General features: G+C 40.8%; 1 protein-coding gene across 7 annotated transcripts in view; it reads right to left on the bottom strand.

Moving 5' to 3' along the window:
• The window catches only part of NEDD4L (neural precursor cell expressed, developmentally down-regulated 4-like, E3 ubiquitin protein ligase), a 101,635-nt gene that overhangs the window by 31,921 nt on the left and 53,315 nt on the right, over positions 1-16,399 (bottom strand). For all 7 annotated transcript variants that reach the window (XM_014939769.1, XM_014939771.1, XM_014939770.1 and 4 more), the window contains 4 exons: positions 3,620-3,670; positions 1,957-2,018; positions 1,750-1,852; positions 1,017-1,183 (listed from right to left, as the gene is read on the bottom strand). In XM_014939769.1, coding sequence (XP_014795255.1) covers positions 1,017-1,183; positions 1,750-1,852; positions 1,957-2,003 — 317 coding nt within the window. In that variant the 5' untranslated portion in view covers positions 2,004-2,018; positions 3,620-3,670. The remainder of the gene's footprint in view (positions 1-1,016; positions 1,184-1,749; positions 1,853-1,956; positions 2,019-3,619; positions 3,671-16,399) is intronic.

Genomic DNA, 16,399 nt, shown 5'->3' with positions numbered 1-16,399 from the left:
TTGATAAGTTTTACTTGACAAAATACACATTGCTTAGTAAATAGCTCAAATAGTTCAACAGTAAATAGTTCAAAACATATAGAACAAAATTTAATTCAGTTCTAAGTCAAACACATCAGACAAGAAGAACAACCAGTGCCTTAAACAAGGACAACACACATTTGCATAATTTAGCTATGACTATGAATATTCAATAAAGAATAACCATTACTGTTGTAATAAGCAATTGTGGAAGAATAGTTGCTACACAAAAATAACGCAAGATGTTTAACTAATACATGATTTCAGGATAACTCTTAACTTTGTCAATTACATGTACTTTTTAAAATGTAAGCTTCCCACAGCTTCATAAACCTAATCATAAGAAACATAACCAAGGCTTGAACAGGAGGTTCACATTAGCACAACCAGCACACACAGGTAATGCAGTCTATACACTGAATAATAATCAGGACCTCCTCAAAGATAATCAGTTTAACTTAATTAAAAATTAATAGAGTTGCCTTTTTCCTCCCTATTTTTCCAACAGTTTCTACAGTAGAAAATAATTTATTCCTGTTAAAAATTCCACATCTGTCTCTCAATATTCTAAGGCATGCTGTTCATGCACTGACTTCCCTCCCACCCCTTCAGGTTTCCTAGAATGTCCCAGAATACCTGTGTGTGTGTGTGATTTGCTGGGGGTGGACAACTCTCTTTCATTCTTAAAAAAAAAAAAAAAAGATGTTCCCTTAAACTAAAGATATCCAGACTTTGGTTCTCAATTTACTAGTGCATCTGTGAAATTTTTTCCATTAATAAAGCAGTTTCAGATATGTATCACAGCACTAAAATCATGATTAATCTGTTACTGAAAAGAATAATGTGCTTTTATAAACTGCTTCATAAAAGTCTTCCCTAAAGACTTTTTCCAGCCTTGCATTTGCAAATTCAAACTGGTTATGTTTCCTGGAAAATATCACTACCTTTACTGATAACTCTGCACACACAACACACCACAACGCACTGCCACTTACATTAAACTTGGCCGATGCCACTGAGTGGTCCTGTTGTTATGATTGACATAGTAAGTCCGCCCCAGGTTGTCCACCTTTTCTTCCCATCCAGGAGGCAGCGGAGGAGGTGGTAACTCCTCCTGACGCTGAGATGCGGGGTCATTGGAATCAACCACATCCCATCCATGCTTAGGAATGAAGGGAAAAAAACAGTTAATAATTTTAAAATTCAGCCAAAGAGAACTTGTTTTCTTGTTGCTTACACTAGCGTACAGGCTAATCGCAGGTAACTCTTAACATGGGTGATGGCTGATAGCGCTGAGAAGTCTTTCATCTGCTGTGCTTTCATGAGTTTTACTCTCTGCAAAGTCAATGCCACCAAGGAAATAAAGAATCATGTTCTAACACCTGTTTTGAAATGGCCTCTGAAGAAGAGGTACCTCATACAGACCACTATGTTTATAAATGACTTGCACAGGCTTTCTGAATTCTTCTACTCGGCATGGCTTCCACTTATACCTGCTCACAAACTGAGTCACACAGACCTTAGAATTCATTGTGGCAGCTGAAATATTTTGCAATGCTTGAGAAAGCACCATGTTACACTAAAAAAAAACAACTGCTGGGGGGGAGGGAGAGGAGTAAGCTGCCACTAGCACTGCTACCAGGGGTTTGTTTTTCAAAGGTACAACTTTTTCTGGAATTATACCCGAATCTCTAATAACTTAATGCTTCCACAAGCATTAAACCTTACCTCAGAATCATCTCTTTGATCATTGTTTTCTTCCTCTTGGCCACCATTTTTAGGCATATAAGCCATCTTCAGCCTCAAGAAACCCTTTACACGAGATTTGTGGCTACAAGACAAGGAGGTACATTTCATTCAACAACCCTTTAATAGGTGAAAATAACAAACCTTTAAGTAAGAAATGTTTTAAAATACAAAGTCCCTCCCGCTCACCTTCTTGGTCTGAGAAGGAAATCCTTAAATGTGTACGGCCTTTCCATGGTTGGGTCTTCAGTCTAGAAGCATTTAAGAAAATGGCAAATTAAAGGGCTTGCCCACAAGTACAGACACATAAAGAACACTCACATCACAGATGCGAAAGAAATGCTAGAGAAGATGTTTAAATATTGAAGTTATAGCAGGCAGACCTCTACCAGTGTGCGCCCATCAGCTGCTATACACAGTTGCAGAAGCAGTCCACGAGATGTCACTGCAAATATCAGTAACGGGCTGAACCCAGTCTTGTTTCTGACTGTACATGACACTCACAGTTCAAAAAAGAGTGGAAAAGACCAAAGAAACAAATCCCAACTTTTTCCAGTCACCCAGAAGCAGTGTCAGAAAAGGTTGTAGCCATTTCAAAGCATTATTTTTTTTGCACGTTAGATGAAATAAAACTCCTCAGACGGCTTTCATTTTAATTTCAAAACAGATGAGACTTTAAAAAATAATTAGGACTTTAAAATAATTTATGATGTACATAAATAATATCATCAGGCCGACAGATTATATCTCCTGATTTCCACCTAATTGTAGTGTTTCATAAAGCCTTAAATCTTGAAAATTTTCTATTGAGTAATCTATTTGAGAATTTCAGCTTTCTTATCAAATAAGTTACTTTCTTCAATGCCAGTTAGGTAGCCGATCCAGGAAATCTTGGATTTTCTACACAGACAGTAGAAGACTTTAAAACAATTTGGAAAAGGTTAGCATTCCACTCAAATATGAGCTAGAAAGACATATGAACTCTCATGTTCCACGTAACTCCCAGTGAGGTTTGTTCTCTTCCTACAGAATATGGATGGAAAACAGAAAATTGCTAATTCCTCAAAACAGTTCACAGAACGTGTGAGACATGGCTATAGCTCTATCTCAAATCTTCCTGATGATGTTTGATTATTAAAAATAGTGTTTACAAAAAAGGAACTTTAAAATACTTCCTGACTCTCTAAAATAGGCATGCATTTTATACTTCACAGTACATTGTTTGCAGACACACGTAGCTAAACTCTGGAAGGCTGCTTCTACAGTTATGTGCGGGCTATTTAGATACTGCCTGCGCATATGGATAAATTTCAATGGAAATATACACACAAGTAGGGATAAAACAATGCTACACAATACAGCTCATATGACATGAGTTCATATGAGAATGGAATGATGGTTCCATCATATGCATCCAGACGATGTTAGTCATCCAAAACATTATATAATATCAGCAAACACTTCTACCAAGCATAAAATAATTAAGAGGACAAAAATCATCAATGGTAAGGTGAGAAACAACCGGTCTATTTGCCACATGTTGTTCATGAACTGACTCACACCAGCCAAGGATTTTTAGATGGAATCAGGCTGAGAAGAGAATCCAGGATGATGAGAAATGTAACACAGACTAGAGAGCAACTGTGTTCCCTTATCCCTGCAAAGGGAACCAGTTCTCCCAGCTCCTGTGCATGGTGGGGCTTTGCTGTCTGAAACATTTTTCTTTAGGCCTCTAAGGCAATGCTGGGAATGCTTGCTTTAACAAAATGTAACTGGATGACTTCTGCAAATAAATTCTATGTAACATCAGGGTTTTTCACATCCAGCACTCTGAGACAAAAGTGCTGCTTACCGGAAGATGACTGAGCGGCACATCCACTTGACCCAGGAAGTCGTCTCTAGTCTGTCAAATGCAAAAAAAAAGGCAGAAAAAGGAGTAATTTTACATCAGAAAAGCAAAAAATTATAAACATCAGTTGAGACACAATGAAGCAAAACTGAAGATGGTTGAGTACTATTATTTTAACAATTACTGTTTTCTACCCCTTTATTGTTGCACATTATCTGTTGTTGTAATTTATCTATTTCAGCAGAGCATTTTCTGGGACAGGGCAAAAGGGCCTCTTAGTCCACAGAATGTATGTTCAGGACTGACAAAATTCTGTTTCCTCTGACAATCTATGCATAAGGTAAAGCACAATGTAATAATCTACTCTTTCCATGAATTAGGCTCTATGTGCACTAAAAAGCAGAGTAAAATTACTGTTCACCATGTCGTTGAAATGATCATGTCAAACTTTTTTCTTTATCAATTTTTTTAAGGAAAACCTCATATGCACATCTGACAGGGAAGGGAGGAGAAATCAACATCAAAACAGTGAAGACAGAGCTGCATGAATTGTAAACATTTTTCCCCCAAATAAAAATTTGTTTTATCACTTTACCAAACAGATATCAAAGTATTAGAACTTTTGCTTGTTTGTTTGTTTGTTTTAAGAATGCTGTTCCATTAATTCTAGATGTTTCCTTTGTGAGGAACAGTTATACACTGTATAACCAACCTTTTCAGCAACTCTGTTTCCCACTTGAAGACATGACCATTCATATGCCGCTTCAAGTTAAGCACGTGGATGTGGTTATATCAACATTTGGGCCACCCAGCGCCATCACAAATTCCCTTATGCACAGTTACGTCCATACAGAAGTGATAAACGCTTTTCTCCACGTTCTGCACTATCTGTTTGACCACCACCTTCTCTCAGAGTGAACAACCCTAAGACACTGTCTCCCACAGGTAACTACCGCCAAGCTGCCAACAGGACCTGCTCTCCACCCGACTCTTCCTTTGTGACTGGGTATTTGTACCATTATTCATAACTCCACCAACTATATTCCATACCCCTTTTACAACTGTGAAAATGACAGGATAAAGAGAGCCCTTCAAAGATCTGTCTGATCTTTGCAATACTCAGTGACTGCTGAATATGCTCAGCCTGGCCCACATGCCATGGCTTAATCACCCATTCATACCAGCATAAAAATTCACGTGAGATATCTCAGCACACTTCTGGCAATCCACTTACAGGGACAGACAGATGAAAAGGAACATGAAATATTAGGAGAGGTGGACAAACCAAGGATAAACTCTGAGAGGGAAAATGTGTACTGTTATCACTGGCTTAGCAGCTCAATAAAGCCTAGAAAGAAACAGCTCTCATCACTTTTCCCACTGAACAATAAAGTCTGTTCACTTGACATATTCAATTATGTGAGATAAAACATTTCTAGCTGAAAATATTTGTGTGCTGAATGGACTATGATTGCTTTAAATAAATTATAACTTTAAATCACTGCTCAGTGTTACCTTTATCACTTAGAGATGCCTCAAAACTACTTCAGCATTTAACAATCTATGATTAATAGTGCCACCTGAAGAGCAGAGTTGCACCGGTACCTTTTATTGTCAATTAAACTAAATCTCAGAGGTGATTTTCCTTCAAAATGTGAAGCTGGATGGATAGTAGCAGCCAACGCATCCCCGTGCAAACCCAAAATGCAGGCAATCACCCTGTCTGAACCACATACACATGGATCAGTTCATCTTCCCTGCTAGTAACTAAAGGAGGGCAACCCAGAAATCCAATCAATAAAAAGCAGAGTATAGTCAGGCACTGCACGGAGAGATTCCTCCTGTCTGTCAGCACTGCATTTCCCCAGAATGCCACGTGTGCGAGTAGCTTACTGCTGTGACAAAGTACCCTGGAACGTGACAGAGTACTCACTGAAAATTAACCATCCCAGACGTTGATCAAAGCCCCATTCCTGATGAGAATCTGAGCATGAGCAGCAGCGTCCCAGCCTGCTGGGCCTGACCTGGGCGCACTCACGCGCTGGGAAGAGGAGGAGCGACTGCACCAGCGATGTGCACACACCAGATAAATGTTTCCATTTGTCCTTTATAAACAGTGCTGATAGGGTAAGTGCAAAATCTGAAAATCTAACGGGACACACACACAGAGTGCCACCAAGGAGAAAGTATCTTCAGAGCCGCATGCAGTTTCCCACCCAGAAGTGATGTGGCCACGCTGAAAGGCAGCTCTGCAGCTAATCTCATCTACCCACTGATTATGATCATCATTTGCTCATTTATAACAGCAATTCTCGGTGCTAGTGGCTTGGATTAAGACTCCTTCCTTCCTTCCTGTGATGAAAGCCATTAAAAACATGGCAAACACCCCAACAACCTGGAAACTCCAGAACTCGTTTCATGGGGGCAAAAAACCTCAGAAGGGAAACCACCACCTGCTCACGATACCCACGATTTATTAATACATGAAATCTAAAATTCACGCCTCTGAATGGGGTAGTTCTGTTATTGCAGCTACTTCCTCCCAAATCCCCCTGTGACCATGATGCTACACCAATGAAGGGAATAGTCTCCTAAAGACTTTTAAAATCCTGTTTAATTGAATACAAATATATAATGTTCCCACAAGTAAAAGATAACTCCCTTTGAAATTAATGTATTTTAAAGCCAGATTTAAACCACCTACGGACAATCATTTTAATCTCACCTAAACACAATGAATTCTAGCATTTTGATCTAGATTGGAAATGTTATACTCAACAGTCAAAGAAAGGGAATTTCGGCAACAGATGAGATATAAAGTAGTTAAATAGCACATATGTGTTTGCTTTGTGAGCTGGTCACTGTGCTTGATGGATGCTTGCTATTCATTAGTAAGATAGGAACTTTTTTTTAAAAAAAAAAGGCATATGCATTCTTCAAAAATCAACTGTCAGGGAAAACAATTTCTCTCAGATACTGTTTCTGATACCAGATATCAGTCCTAGTGATTCTCAAATAACCTGCTGCTTATTTATAACCATGCTATGCACAGAATTCCAGGAAGTGCATACTGCTGCTCCAAAGCCAAGTTTACATATTTCTCATAGCAGAGCATTAACTTTAATATTAAAATTCATATTTTCTATGATAACACCACAAGGATTCTGTTTGTGCTACAACGATAGCATGAAGTTCCGTGATGGCCAGAGCACAGACAGGTACTGCTGTGCTATATGCCCATGGAACAACACAAAAAGAGTACCTGCACAAAGGAGCCTGCATTTTTTCCAAATTTAAGTAAAAATAGCTAACAGATTTTTTCATTACAAAATTTTTACTATTAATCCTCTTCCTAGCAATTACTGGAAAAACCTGGTCGCATGCACTGCTTTTAGAGAATGAATGTATTTTTCTCCCTTAATATTGCAAATATCAAGTACCTTCCAACTCCTGCTTAAATTCAGTTACTCAGATAGCAAGCATTTAGAAGAAAATATATATACCCATTTCTAGATCTGTTCTTGCAGACTTTGAGTTCAAGAAAATCTCAGCTCATGGACATGGAAAATTTTCAGGATGGTTAGAAACAGAACTGACCAGACACAGTTTCACTGTTTATGCGGGGAAGTGTCCTTCCTCTGCGCCTGAGATGGGGAGGACACCCCACCATGGGGTGCAGAGGGTGGGGTCACAAAGAGACGAGTCTACCAAGTTCCCTCAGGGTGTTTTTCTCAACAGACACGCAGACAGGTGACTTACATGCAAGTGCCAAGCCTGAGGTATATACTGTCACCCAGCGACAGGACAAGCAGCAATAGGCAGGAACCAAAACACAGGAAATTCCATTTAAACAGAAGACAAACTTCTTTACTGTGAGACTGGTCCAACACAGGAACAGGCTGCCTGGAGGCACCGCGGGTGTCCCGGTACCAGTTCTCTCCCAGCACCCGGGCTCACACAGACACTCCCAGCTCCAGACACTCAAGACCTGCTTTAAACGTTACTACTGAACTCAGGTATGTCAGGCAACATCTAGTAGATAATTTCCCCATTAGCTCTTCCTTAAATACATTTTCCTGCTGAATTTTCACACACACCTTTCTGGTTTATTTTCAGTTTTTTTATTTTCATCATGCATCTTCATAATGATTATTCTTACATATATTTCCTCGTAAGGTCTGGGAGCAGTTTTAACAAATTATCATTCAATAGGTATGTCTTAGAGGAACTGAAAAGCAAAAGAACCCTAATCAACAGAAAAATACTATTTAAAAACCCCATATGTGTACTCAACCTAACACTCCTAGTACACAAGTTCTCCTCCCAGGCTAACTTTAATGCTGCAATTCAGTAATAGGTCAAATGGTGAAATCCTGTGTCATATTTTCTGACCCCTACGATCCACTTCCATCATCGATAACTGCCTCAAAACCCCCAGGTCTTGTACATTTGAAAACCTTTCTGTTTCTAAACCCAGAACAATATGCCACATTGTTAAAACCGATCACAAATAACGCAGCACAAACTTCTGAAAGTGCCTGAAAATTTTACAATGTCCAAACAGCAGTAAAAAAAAAAGCATTTTGGCTATGCAGCAAAACTTGATAAATATGTACTTAGTTATGCCAAATGCACATCTCCCACTTCATTAACATGGAAATAAAGCCTCAAGATACACATTCATGGCAGTGACATGAATCTAAAAAGTCAGGAGCCAGGATACTTTGGGCGGTTTCCAAGCCCTCACCTGTGATGTGGTACCTCAAACACCCACCTGTTGTTATGGTATCAATACAGAGATGTGATTGTGAAACAGCGGGGCTCGGGGACTCACTCGATATTGTAGCTAGCACATCAACAGCTCACCCAGGCATTTACTAAGCAAACATAAGAAAACAACTTAGATAAAGGACTGACTGATGCAAGAGTTCCAGTCCGTGCAATGAAGTTCCCATTTACAATTGTTACAACAAGCATTTAGTGACACAAGCAGACCAAGTCACTCCTGCTCCCATGCCTTCTGCTGCTTTCCTCCCTGGCGCTGTAACATCGTGCACCTCCCATTGTGCTTGCATGAACTAGATCAAGAAATTAAGCTGGCTTTAAAAACAGACCATTAATTGCCTGATCTAGTTTGCTAAGCGACTCTATTAAGAGCTTCCCTGGCATAACTGAGAAGGATGGATGGCAGAGCACAGAGGCAGGAGGCAGAGCAGAGGGGTAGGACAGACATGTGTTGGGAATGATCACCGAGGGGTTCCGACTGAACACTTGCTGTGTGCAAACGTGCTGTCGGTCGCCTTGGCCTGGGAACCAGCATCACCTGCCAGCCACTGGTGTGACGTCGCATCAACATCTGTGGGGGAAACTGAAGTACTGGGCAGAGAGACAGGGGAGATGCAAGAAGGAAAAAAAAAAAAGAAAAAAAAAAGATACAAGAGAACCTGTATTGCTGACTTGGAGGTGAGTCCTGGTCAGCTGTGGTTATCAACAATCCCACAGAGGTTTGCAGAGATGTTTTGGTTCCCTGGCCAAATACCAGATTGGGTAATAACACTCCACCTACTGCCAATTCCCTTGGCATTTTCAGTTGATCAGGATGTTCCCAGCTTCCTGACCTAAAAACTGTTGTGTACTATTTCTGTGCACTGTTTAAACAGATGCCACATTCCAACCCAGATATCACTTGATTTCAGAACGGGGTGACATGATCCTTGTAGGTGATGAGAAAGCTGTTCTGAGATCTCCCTCTCCCAGCAGTGTTTGCAAACATATGGGATGGAGAGGCAAATGCATGGAGAGACTGCAGAACCGTGGCTGTGCACCTTCTGCATTGTCCTCACCAACTCTAACCTGGAGGCAGGTGACTGCAAGACCTTCAAGCTGCAAACAGAGCTAGACAATCAAAACTACAAGATGCTTTGTATTATAAACTCAGATCTCATGTCCTGTGGGTGCCTGTTCAGCTCCTCATCTTTCTCTCATGCCCAGCACCGGGAGCTGCTGGCTGGGGGAGAGAGACAGTCCCAGAATGACTGCAGCCACGTGCCCTGTCACCCAACCAAACACGGCTGAGGGGCCGTTATCATTGTGGGACAATTTTAGTTGCAAAGAACGATCTGTATGTCAGCGTAAATCAGCCCCTCAAGGTGCAGAGGACACGAGCCTTTGGGGACGCACAGCCAAGCTTTAAGCTGGTATTTTCATGGCACAGTTTAAGCTGGGAGAAACTGGCAAAATAAACCAACCTGGCAAAGAAAACCACAAGCCTGCAAAGAGGCGATTACCACCACTGAGCAAACTCAGCAGCCAAACTGGTAGAATACAAAGTGCAAAATTAAGCAAGAATTAAGCAAATGTTACTTATATATTACTTAAGCCCCGCACTTGAGATACGATGTACCATCCCTGCCAGGTGCCGGGGAAGCTGTTCCAAGAGCTAAAAAGTGTCTCACTTATACAGCACTACATTGTCACAACAGAAATACAGGAGTTGCACACACCACCCAGAAAATTGCCAACCCCAGAGCAGAAAATACCTTCCGCCTTCAGATAAAACTACATAAAATCACACATGTTACTTTGACAGAGAGAGCTCTTTTCCCCCCTAAATTAGCAAACACAGACACACACACACAGAGGAAGCCATTGTTCTATTAAAAATATTTTTAAAGATAATGCAATAAAAATCAATCATTTTGCCCTCAACGGGGGAACGTTTTTAAAGAAAACAACAGAAGCAACAACAAACTGAGACACATACATTCCCTTCTCCCCACAAATACAATTAGATCTCTAGGTTCATTCATTTATGTCAACTCCTAAAGCTCTTACATTTATAATAACGTGGGTGAAGAGGGAAAACACAGAACTTTACTTTTACTCAAGGCTTTAAAAATGAAAGGGACCCCAAAACCAAAAGAGGATTTGTGGTTTTTGGGGTTTTTTTTGAAAACTAGCAGCAAAACATGATTTTATTAATGGAAACAAAGCACATTTATCTTTAACTGCTTTTGATTTTGATGCTTTTTATTAGCCATGACAGATGTCTTCCTACACCCAAGGCATATCAACTCCCTGATCTCATTTGCATCAATAAAGCTACAATGATAATTGTACAACAGAACCTTAAACTCCAGATTCAGTTATGGAGGAAACCTCATATACCAGTCTAATTAGCTAATAACTACTTACAGTCTCTCCTTCCTTCCACAATCATAACAAAAATAGCTTAAAATAAAAAAGAAAAGCTGTCACCCATTCTGCTTTTTAGATCAAATGAAACACTTTCTTCCTTGCAAAATTATTCCTTTACCAAGCTTTTATTAAAATTGCATTATTACAAAAGTAAGGCTAAGCTTTTTGCATACAGAACTCTTGCTTTCTTTCTGCACTTAAGACATGACAAAACAGGAACTAAAAGTAAGAGAAGGAATAGTTAAGACTGAAATTATCAGATTAGAAATCATTAGATTAGAGCTAATTATAGCTTATTACCACTGGAATTACTTATCAGAACTTTTTATTTAAAAGGTGGTATTTTAAACTGTATTCCAAATGCTGACAAAATAGATAAATATTCGTAACTCTAAACTCAGCATTCTTAAAAGCACAACCAAGATGGAGCAGCAGCTCCATCAGCCCCCACTAACCACTTTCGTATTTGGAAAGGATTGTGCTGTAAAATGTTTTTCTCATTACCAGCACTGCCTTCCCAGGGAGCTATTTCAACTGCAAATCACAGATACCCTCTCTGTTTCCAGCCTCTCCAAACACCGAGAGCCCTTATCGATATCCTCCCCAGAATTCCCAAACCTGACCACCTCAGGTGTGTTAGATACGAGTTCACAAAAAGGGAACCACCATCACTGTGTATCTTGCAGAACTCCATACTGCGCTCTGCTCTTCTCTGGAAGTGTCGCACCCGCCATCGCTAGGCTTCGTGCCAGATGGAGAGGAGGCAGAAGCATAAAATGGGCAGCGGCAACTCAATCCTTTAACCGCCTAAAAGCTTTTTAGGTAGTACCTTCACGATATACAATTTGACTGCATCTTCCTTAAACCCATAAATAAAGGTTTCCTCCCCCCTTGCTGCCCTGGGCAGGAATCGCTAAGCATTGCCAAGCATTGCTCTGCAGGAGCCCACCCTCTGGGCACGGCAGCCAGCCCTGGGGCTCACATACCGCTCTGCTCCCCAGTTACCCTTACACACACCCAGTGAACCCCAAAGTGGAGGCAGCCTCCCTGCTGCACAGGGCACCGCAGCACAACTGCCGTTAGAGACTGAAAACGGTGATGCACAAATGCAGAGATCATCTGGCCCGTACTCCTAGTGACCTATGGTGATCACAACTAAGGGATACCCATCATTCATACACAGGCTACAAATTGGCTATTCCAAAGAAAAAATAAAGAGAGTTCCTAACTTCCCACTGCAGTAAGGATGCAACTGGAAAATTTAACTCCTAAATAACTACTGAATCTCTGTGGCTCTGTAGAAGCAGCTCATGGTCCCAAAGGCCTGGGCTCACCCCTACACTCAGGCAGGTGCCCAAAACCAACCTACTAACCAGAACCAGATCCTTCATCACAAGGGTCCCAAAATTTCTTATCTCTAGGCAGTTGAAGTTTGGTGAAGTTATTTTCATCCTAAATTTCTGATTTCTTTTTTTATTGCCTGACTCAATGTGTTGTTCAGGACATTCAGGACAACAGTCTTTTAGTAGGTCTCTTTCCTGACCAATAACAGGTGACTTGACAGCACAGATGATTTATTGACTTGCTTCTGTCAGATTCTTTAGCTATGTACGTATCTTCCTTTCTTCAACCAATATCTGAATGCTGGATTTTTTTTAATCTATTTTTTTTTCACTATTTCTTTTCATGACATGCAACATTCAAGATTCTTATAAAAAAACGGAGATGATTCAGTAATTCCTTCTAGAAAGCAAAATATTTTAGAAAAGAATATTTAGAAAAAAACATTTTGCACTGCAAACTTAAATTTGTTGTTGAATGCATAATTTTTTTTTGGACTTGGTATTTTCTGGTTTTAATTCATTTTTACAAATAGCTCTGCTGATAGAGGCTTTACATGAAATTTTGATTTGGGGACAGTATTTACTACCTAACAGGGTAGTAAATCTAAAGGGAGTCAGTGTTTGTGCTCAACTGCAAGGCACACAATTTAACCACAGAACCAAACAGAATAAACTCTGGCTTTCCCTATTCCAAATCTCTAAGTGAGGACAGAGCAGAATACAAAGACTAGTTTATTTCCCAAACAATTATCTTCTGTTATTCATGTACGAAAATAAATAAATACTTACTGTTCCTTTAACAGTCTTCACAGAAACTTGACGCAAGAACTCGGCTGTATTTTAGTTCCCGTAAGACTTACTTTCTCAACACACAGCCAAGCCCGTTGTGGGGACACATTAACGTGAGCGGTGCCTCCCAGCTGCGCACTAGCTTTTGAAATTTGTCATTTCCAGTGCCTTGTAACAACTCAGAACAGGGCAGAAAAACCAGGGTACATCAGGGATATGAATAGACTCCAATAGATGTGGATGGCTTATCCTGTAGGAATTACTGATACCCCCCAGAATACTGCTGCACGATCAGCCAGATCTATCACATGTTAAGACTTTTACTTCAAGAGTTAATTACTGTACACCTTCTGGTGTCATTTCCATCCATGAAGGGTAGTTAACGATGAGACACTGCCCAACGGGTTCCCAGGATATGACCTACACTTGGTCATGCCTGCTCCAGACCAAGGATCTGTGTCACGTGCAGAGAGAGGCCCTTCATGAATCCAACCGGACAGAAAAGACAACAGCTTTAAGTTGCAACTTCAGAGACGAGGCAGTAGCGCTCCAAAATTGTCACAGCTGAGTGAAAAGTCTATTTCCTAGCAAGCACGGACAACAAAGGCATCTAGAGCCATACTTAAATGGACTAAGCAAGCTGCAGTACACAAGCAGAAATTATCTAAATTCTAAAATATTTCTCGTGTTGCTACTGCTTATTTAAACATACTAAAAAACACTGGGCACCTGTGCCAAGATCTGATGCATTCCTGAAACATGACTAACATCCAAAAAAACCTCTGGACAATGCCAGGGAGAAGACAGCAAGTTAAAGATTTATTCCATTCATTATAATAAAATGGCTTCCTATTTAGATCCCTCTTATAATTAAAAGTGTGACACACAGGAATACTGGGAAGCGACTTCTATTTCCTCATTCTACCACGGGTTGCAGTTATAAAAGGCTGTATCTGTGACGTACGCCAAGGGTGAATACCTGCTATTCTTAGTACTGCTGCACTAGGAGCTGCCTCTGAAAAGATGAGAATCCACTTTTCTTCCAATATGGGCCAGATGGAAAAGGGACTAAGGAAAGGAGAAGCCTTGGCAGGAGGAGGGAGGTGGTGCCTGAGAGATCCTCAAATCAGTCCTGAGTTGTGAGAGGGTGCAGAAAACAGGAACAGAATCAATGTGCGTAAGTGAAAGGACAGGTAGAAAGTCTAGAACAAATTAAATGTGTTACAACAGTTTCTGTCCCTTGTTCCACAGACATGAAGGAATTACTGACTAAAAAAAAATTCAGAACAAAAAAGAAACAATCTTCTCACAAATTTTCATTATTTCATTACAACTCTCCAAGAAAGAACAGCGAGGCACATCGAGAAGATGAGGCTGGAATGGAGTACAGATTCACTACGGGATAATCAAGTAAGCACCACTAAGTTCCAAAATATTTAAAACATTGTGCATGAGCTGATTTCACTTGCATCCCAAGAGCTGAAATCATGCTGGTCACAAACTAAAATGGACAAGTGAAGCCATAAGTTTATGGCTTCTCATTAAAATGAGGATGGGGAATCCCCACACAGGAGACACAACGCTGAGAGAGATGTATGTTCTTGGTGACAGAAACTCATCTGTAACAGCAAAATGGAAGACAACAATATGGCAAAAATTGGAACCCTTACCAGTAAGTTCCTACAGCTTTGTTTCTGTACTGGTTTGAAGTTACTCCTACCAGCTTTTGATTTGTTTGTACTCTTCTCTATTCCTGAAGGAAATGCCTGTGTACACTCCTCACAACAAAAGGTGAAGTATTTGCCACCAGAGTTCAGCTGAACAACCACAGCTGTATCATGGCATACACTTATCTGGTTAGGGACATTTAGCTGTAGTTTTTCTTTTCATCTCAGTTTCCGTAGTTGAAAAAAGATGGGACAAACGTCTCTCCATCCTTCAGCAGCCACTGGTGCAGAAGGATCAGTAAGAACTGTAGGCTGCTGGGGCAATTCTGCACAATAACCTGCTCTGGGACATACCAGAACCCACCTGACCCCTCCAATCTCTATCTACCATTCCAGCATGTGATGCTAAAAGAGGATTTGGGTAATGGTTACCTGCACTTGGGAGAGCAACATGGAACTGGGGAAACCTCTGACTTGTCCAGACCAGTTCAGCAATACAAAACCACCAGAGTGCAGGTAAAGGCATTGCATTTTGATAGCCAATTTGCAAAACTGTGTAACAAGCCAATCCTACCCTGTTTACTTCACACTGGTTTAGTCACATTTATGGAAAGGGCAGCACTGTGAGAGCAGTTTTCCAAAGAACTCTTGCCGAAACCCTTTTTTCTTTTTTTTTTGACAGTTCCATGAAGTAACTTCAAGTTAGACAAGTACAATCTTGCATATATACCTAACTTAACTTGTGACTGTACTTTGAGTCAAGGTATCTATGAATTTTAGTGACATTAGGACGACACGATGCTATAACCCACTCTGTGCAAGTCAGATCTTTTTAATTTCCCTGAGACATGAAAGCATGTGGACCTGAGGCTGTGGACCCAAGGTTGAGCATGGCCCAGCAGCACGCCCCCATGGCAAAGGCGGCTAGCAGTGAGGGCAGTGAGGGGTGAGCCTTCCCTCTGCTCCCACACCCTGAGCCTTCCTTACCTGAGCTACAGGCAGAAAATGATAGAAGAAAGTAACATTTGCTCTTGGTGTCAGGTTTGGACAATGTTGCTCTTCAGAACTTCAGAAGTCAAGTCCATAGAGTACATGCAGTGCCCCAGCAAAGCGTATGGAACACAAACACACCCATCTCTCACTAGCTGAGGAATTACTAATTCCCCAAAGCAACAGCTCACACCTACAGGCCCCTCCAGGAACAGCTCACTAAACTGTGCTTCACGTTCTTGGGTGTTCCAAGATATGAGGAATCAAACACCGAGGAAGATATCTTAGCAATCTACCATGCCCCTTCCATTATTGTTTCCATTAATAGTCTAACGGCTCTAAAAATTTTTACCCACTGCCCCAATAAGTTTTGCCCTCAAAGTTGCCTGCCTGCTGCCTTTATCAGCTGAAATCCCTGCTGCCACTGGCACGGGGCAGGGAGGCCAAAGCAGTTCTCACACTGTGTGTTTGAGACTGCACAGAAGCACTCACTAGGGAATCACTATCCCTCACATCTAATAGCATAAACTTTATTCAAATTCTGGATTTTTGTGTATAAGGTACAGAATTTAGAAAACAATGACATTCAAAGTTGAAAACTGCTTGATGAGAAGCTCAGTTGGTAGTCAAGAGAGCAAAACGAAGGCAGGTTTACAACAGGATAATTGTTCCAAGGAGGAGAGGCTGGTGGCTCTCCAAGGCACAAACAGCTGCACTTTTACTACTTGGAACTTTCACAGAGGCTTAAAAATTCTTCATTTGCTGAGACTTGTATTTAGCATTGCTTCTTGCCTGGG

Source organism: Calidris pugnax, unplaced genomic scaffold, assembly GCF_001431845.1.
Source record: "Calidris pugnax isolate Ruff unplaced genomic scaffold, ASM143184v1 scaffold79, whole genome shotgun sequence".
NCBI classification, from domain to species: Eukaryota; Metazoa; Chordata; class Aves; order Charadriiformes; family Scolopacidae; genus Calidris; species Calidris pugnax.
This window is presented reverse-complemented; position numbering and strand designations above follow the sequence as displayed.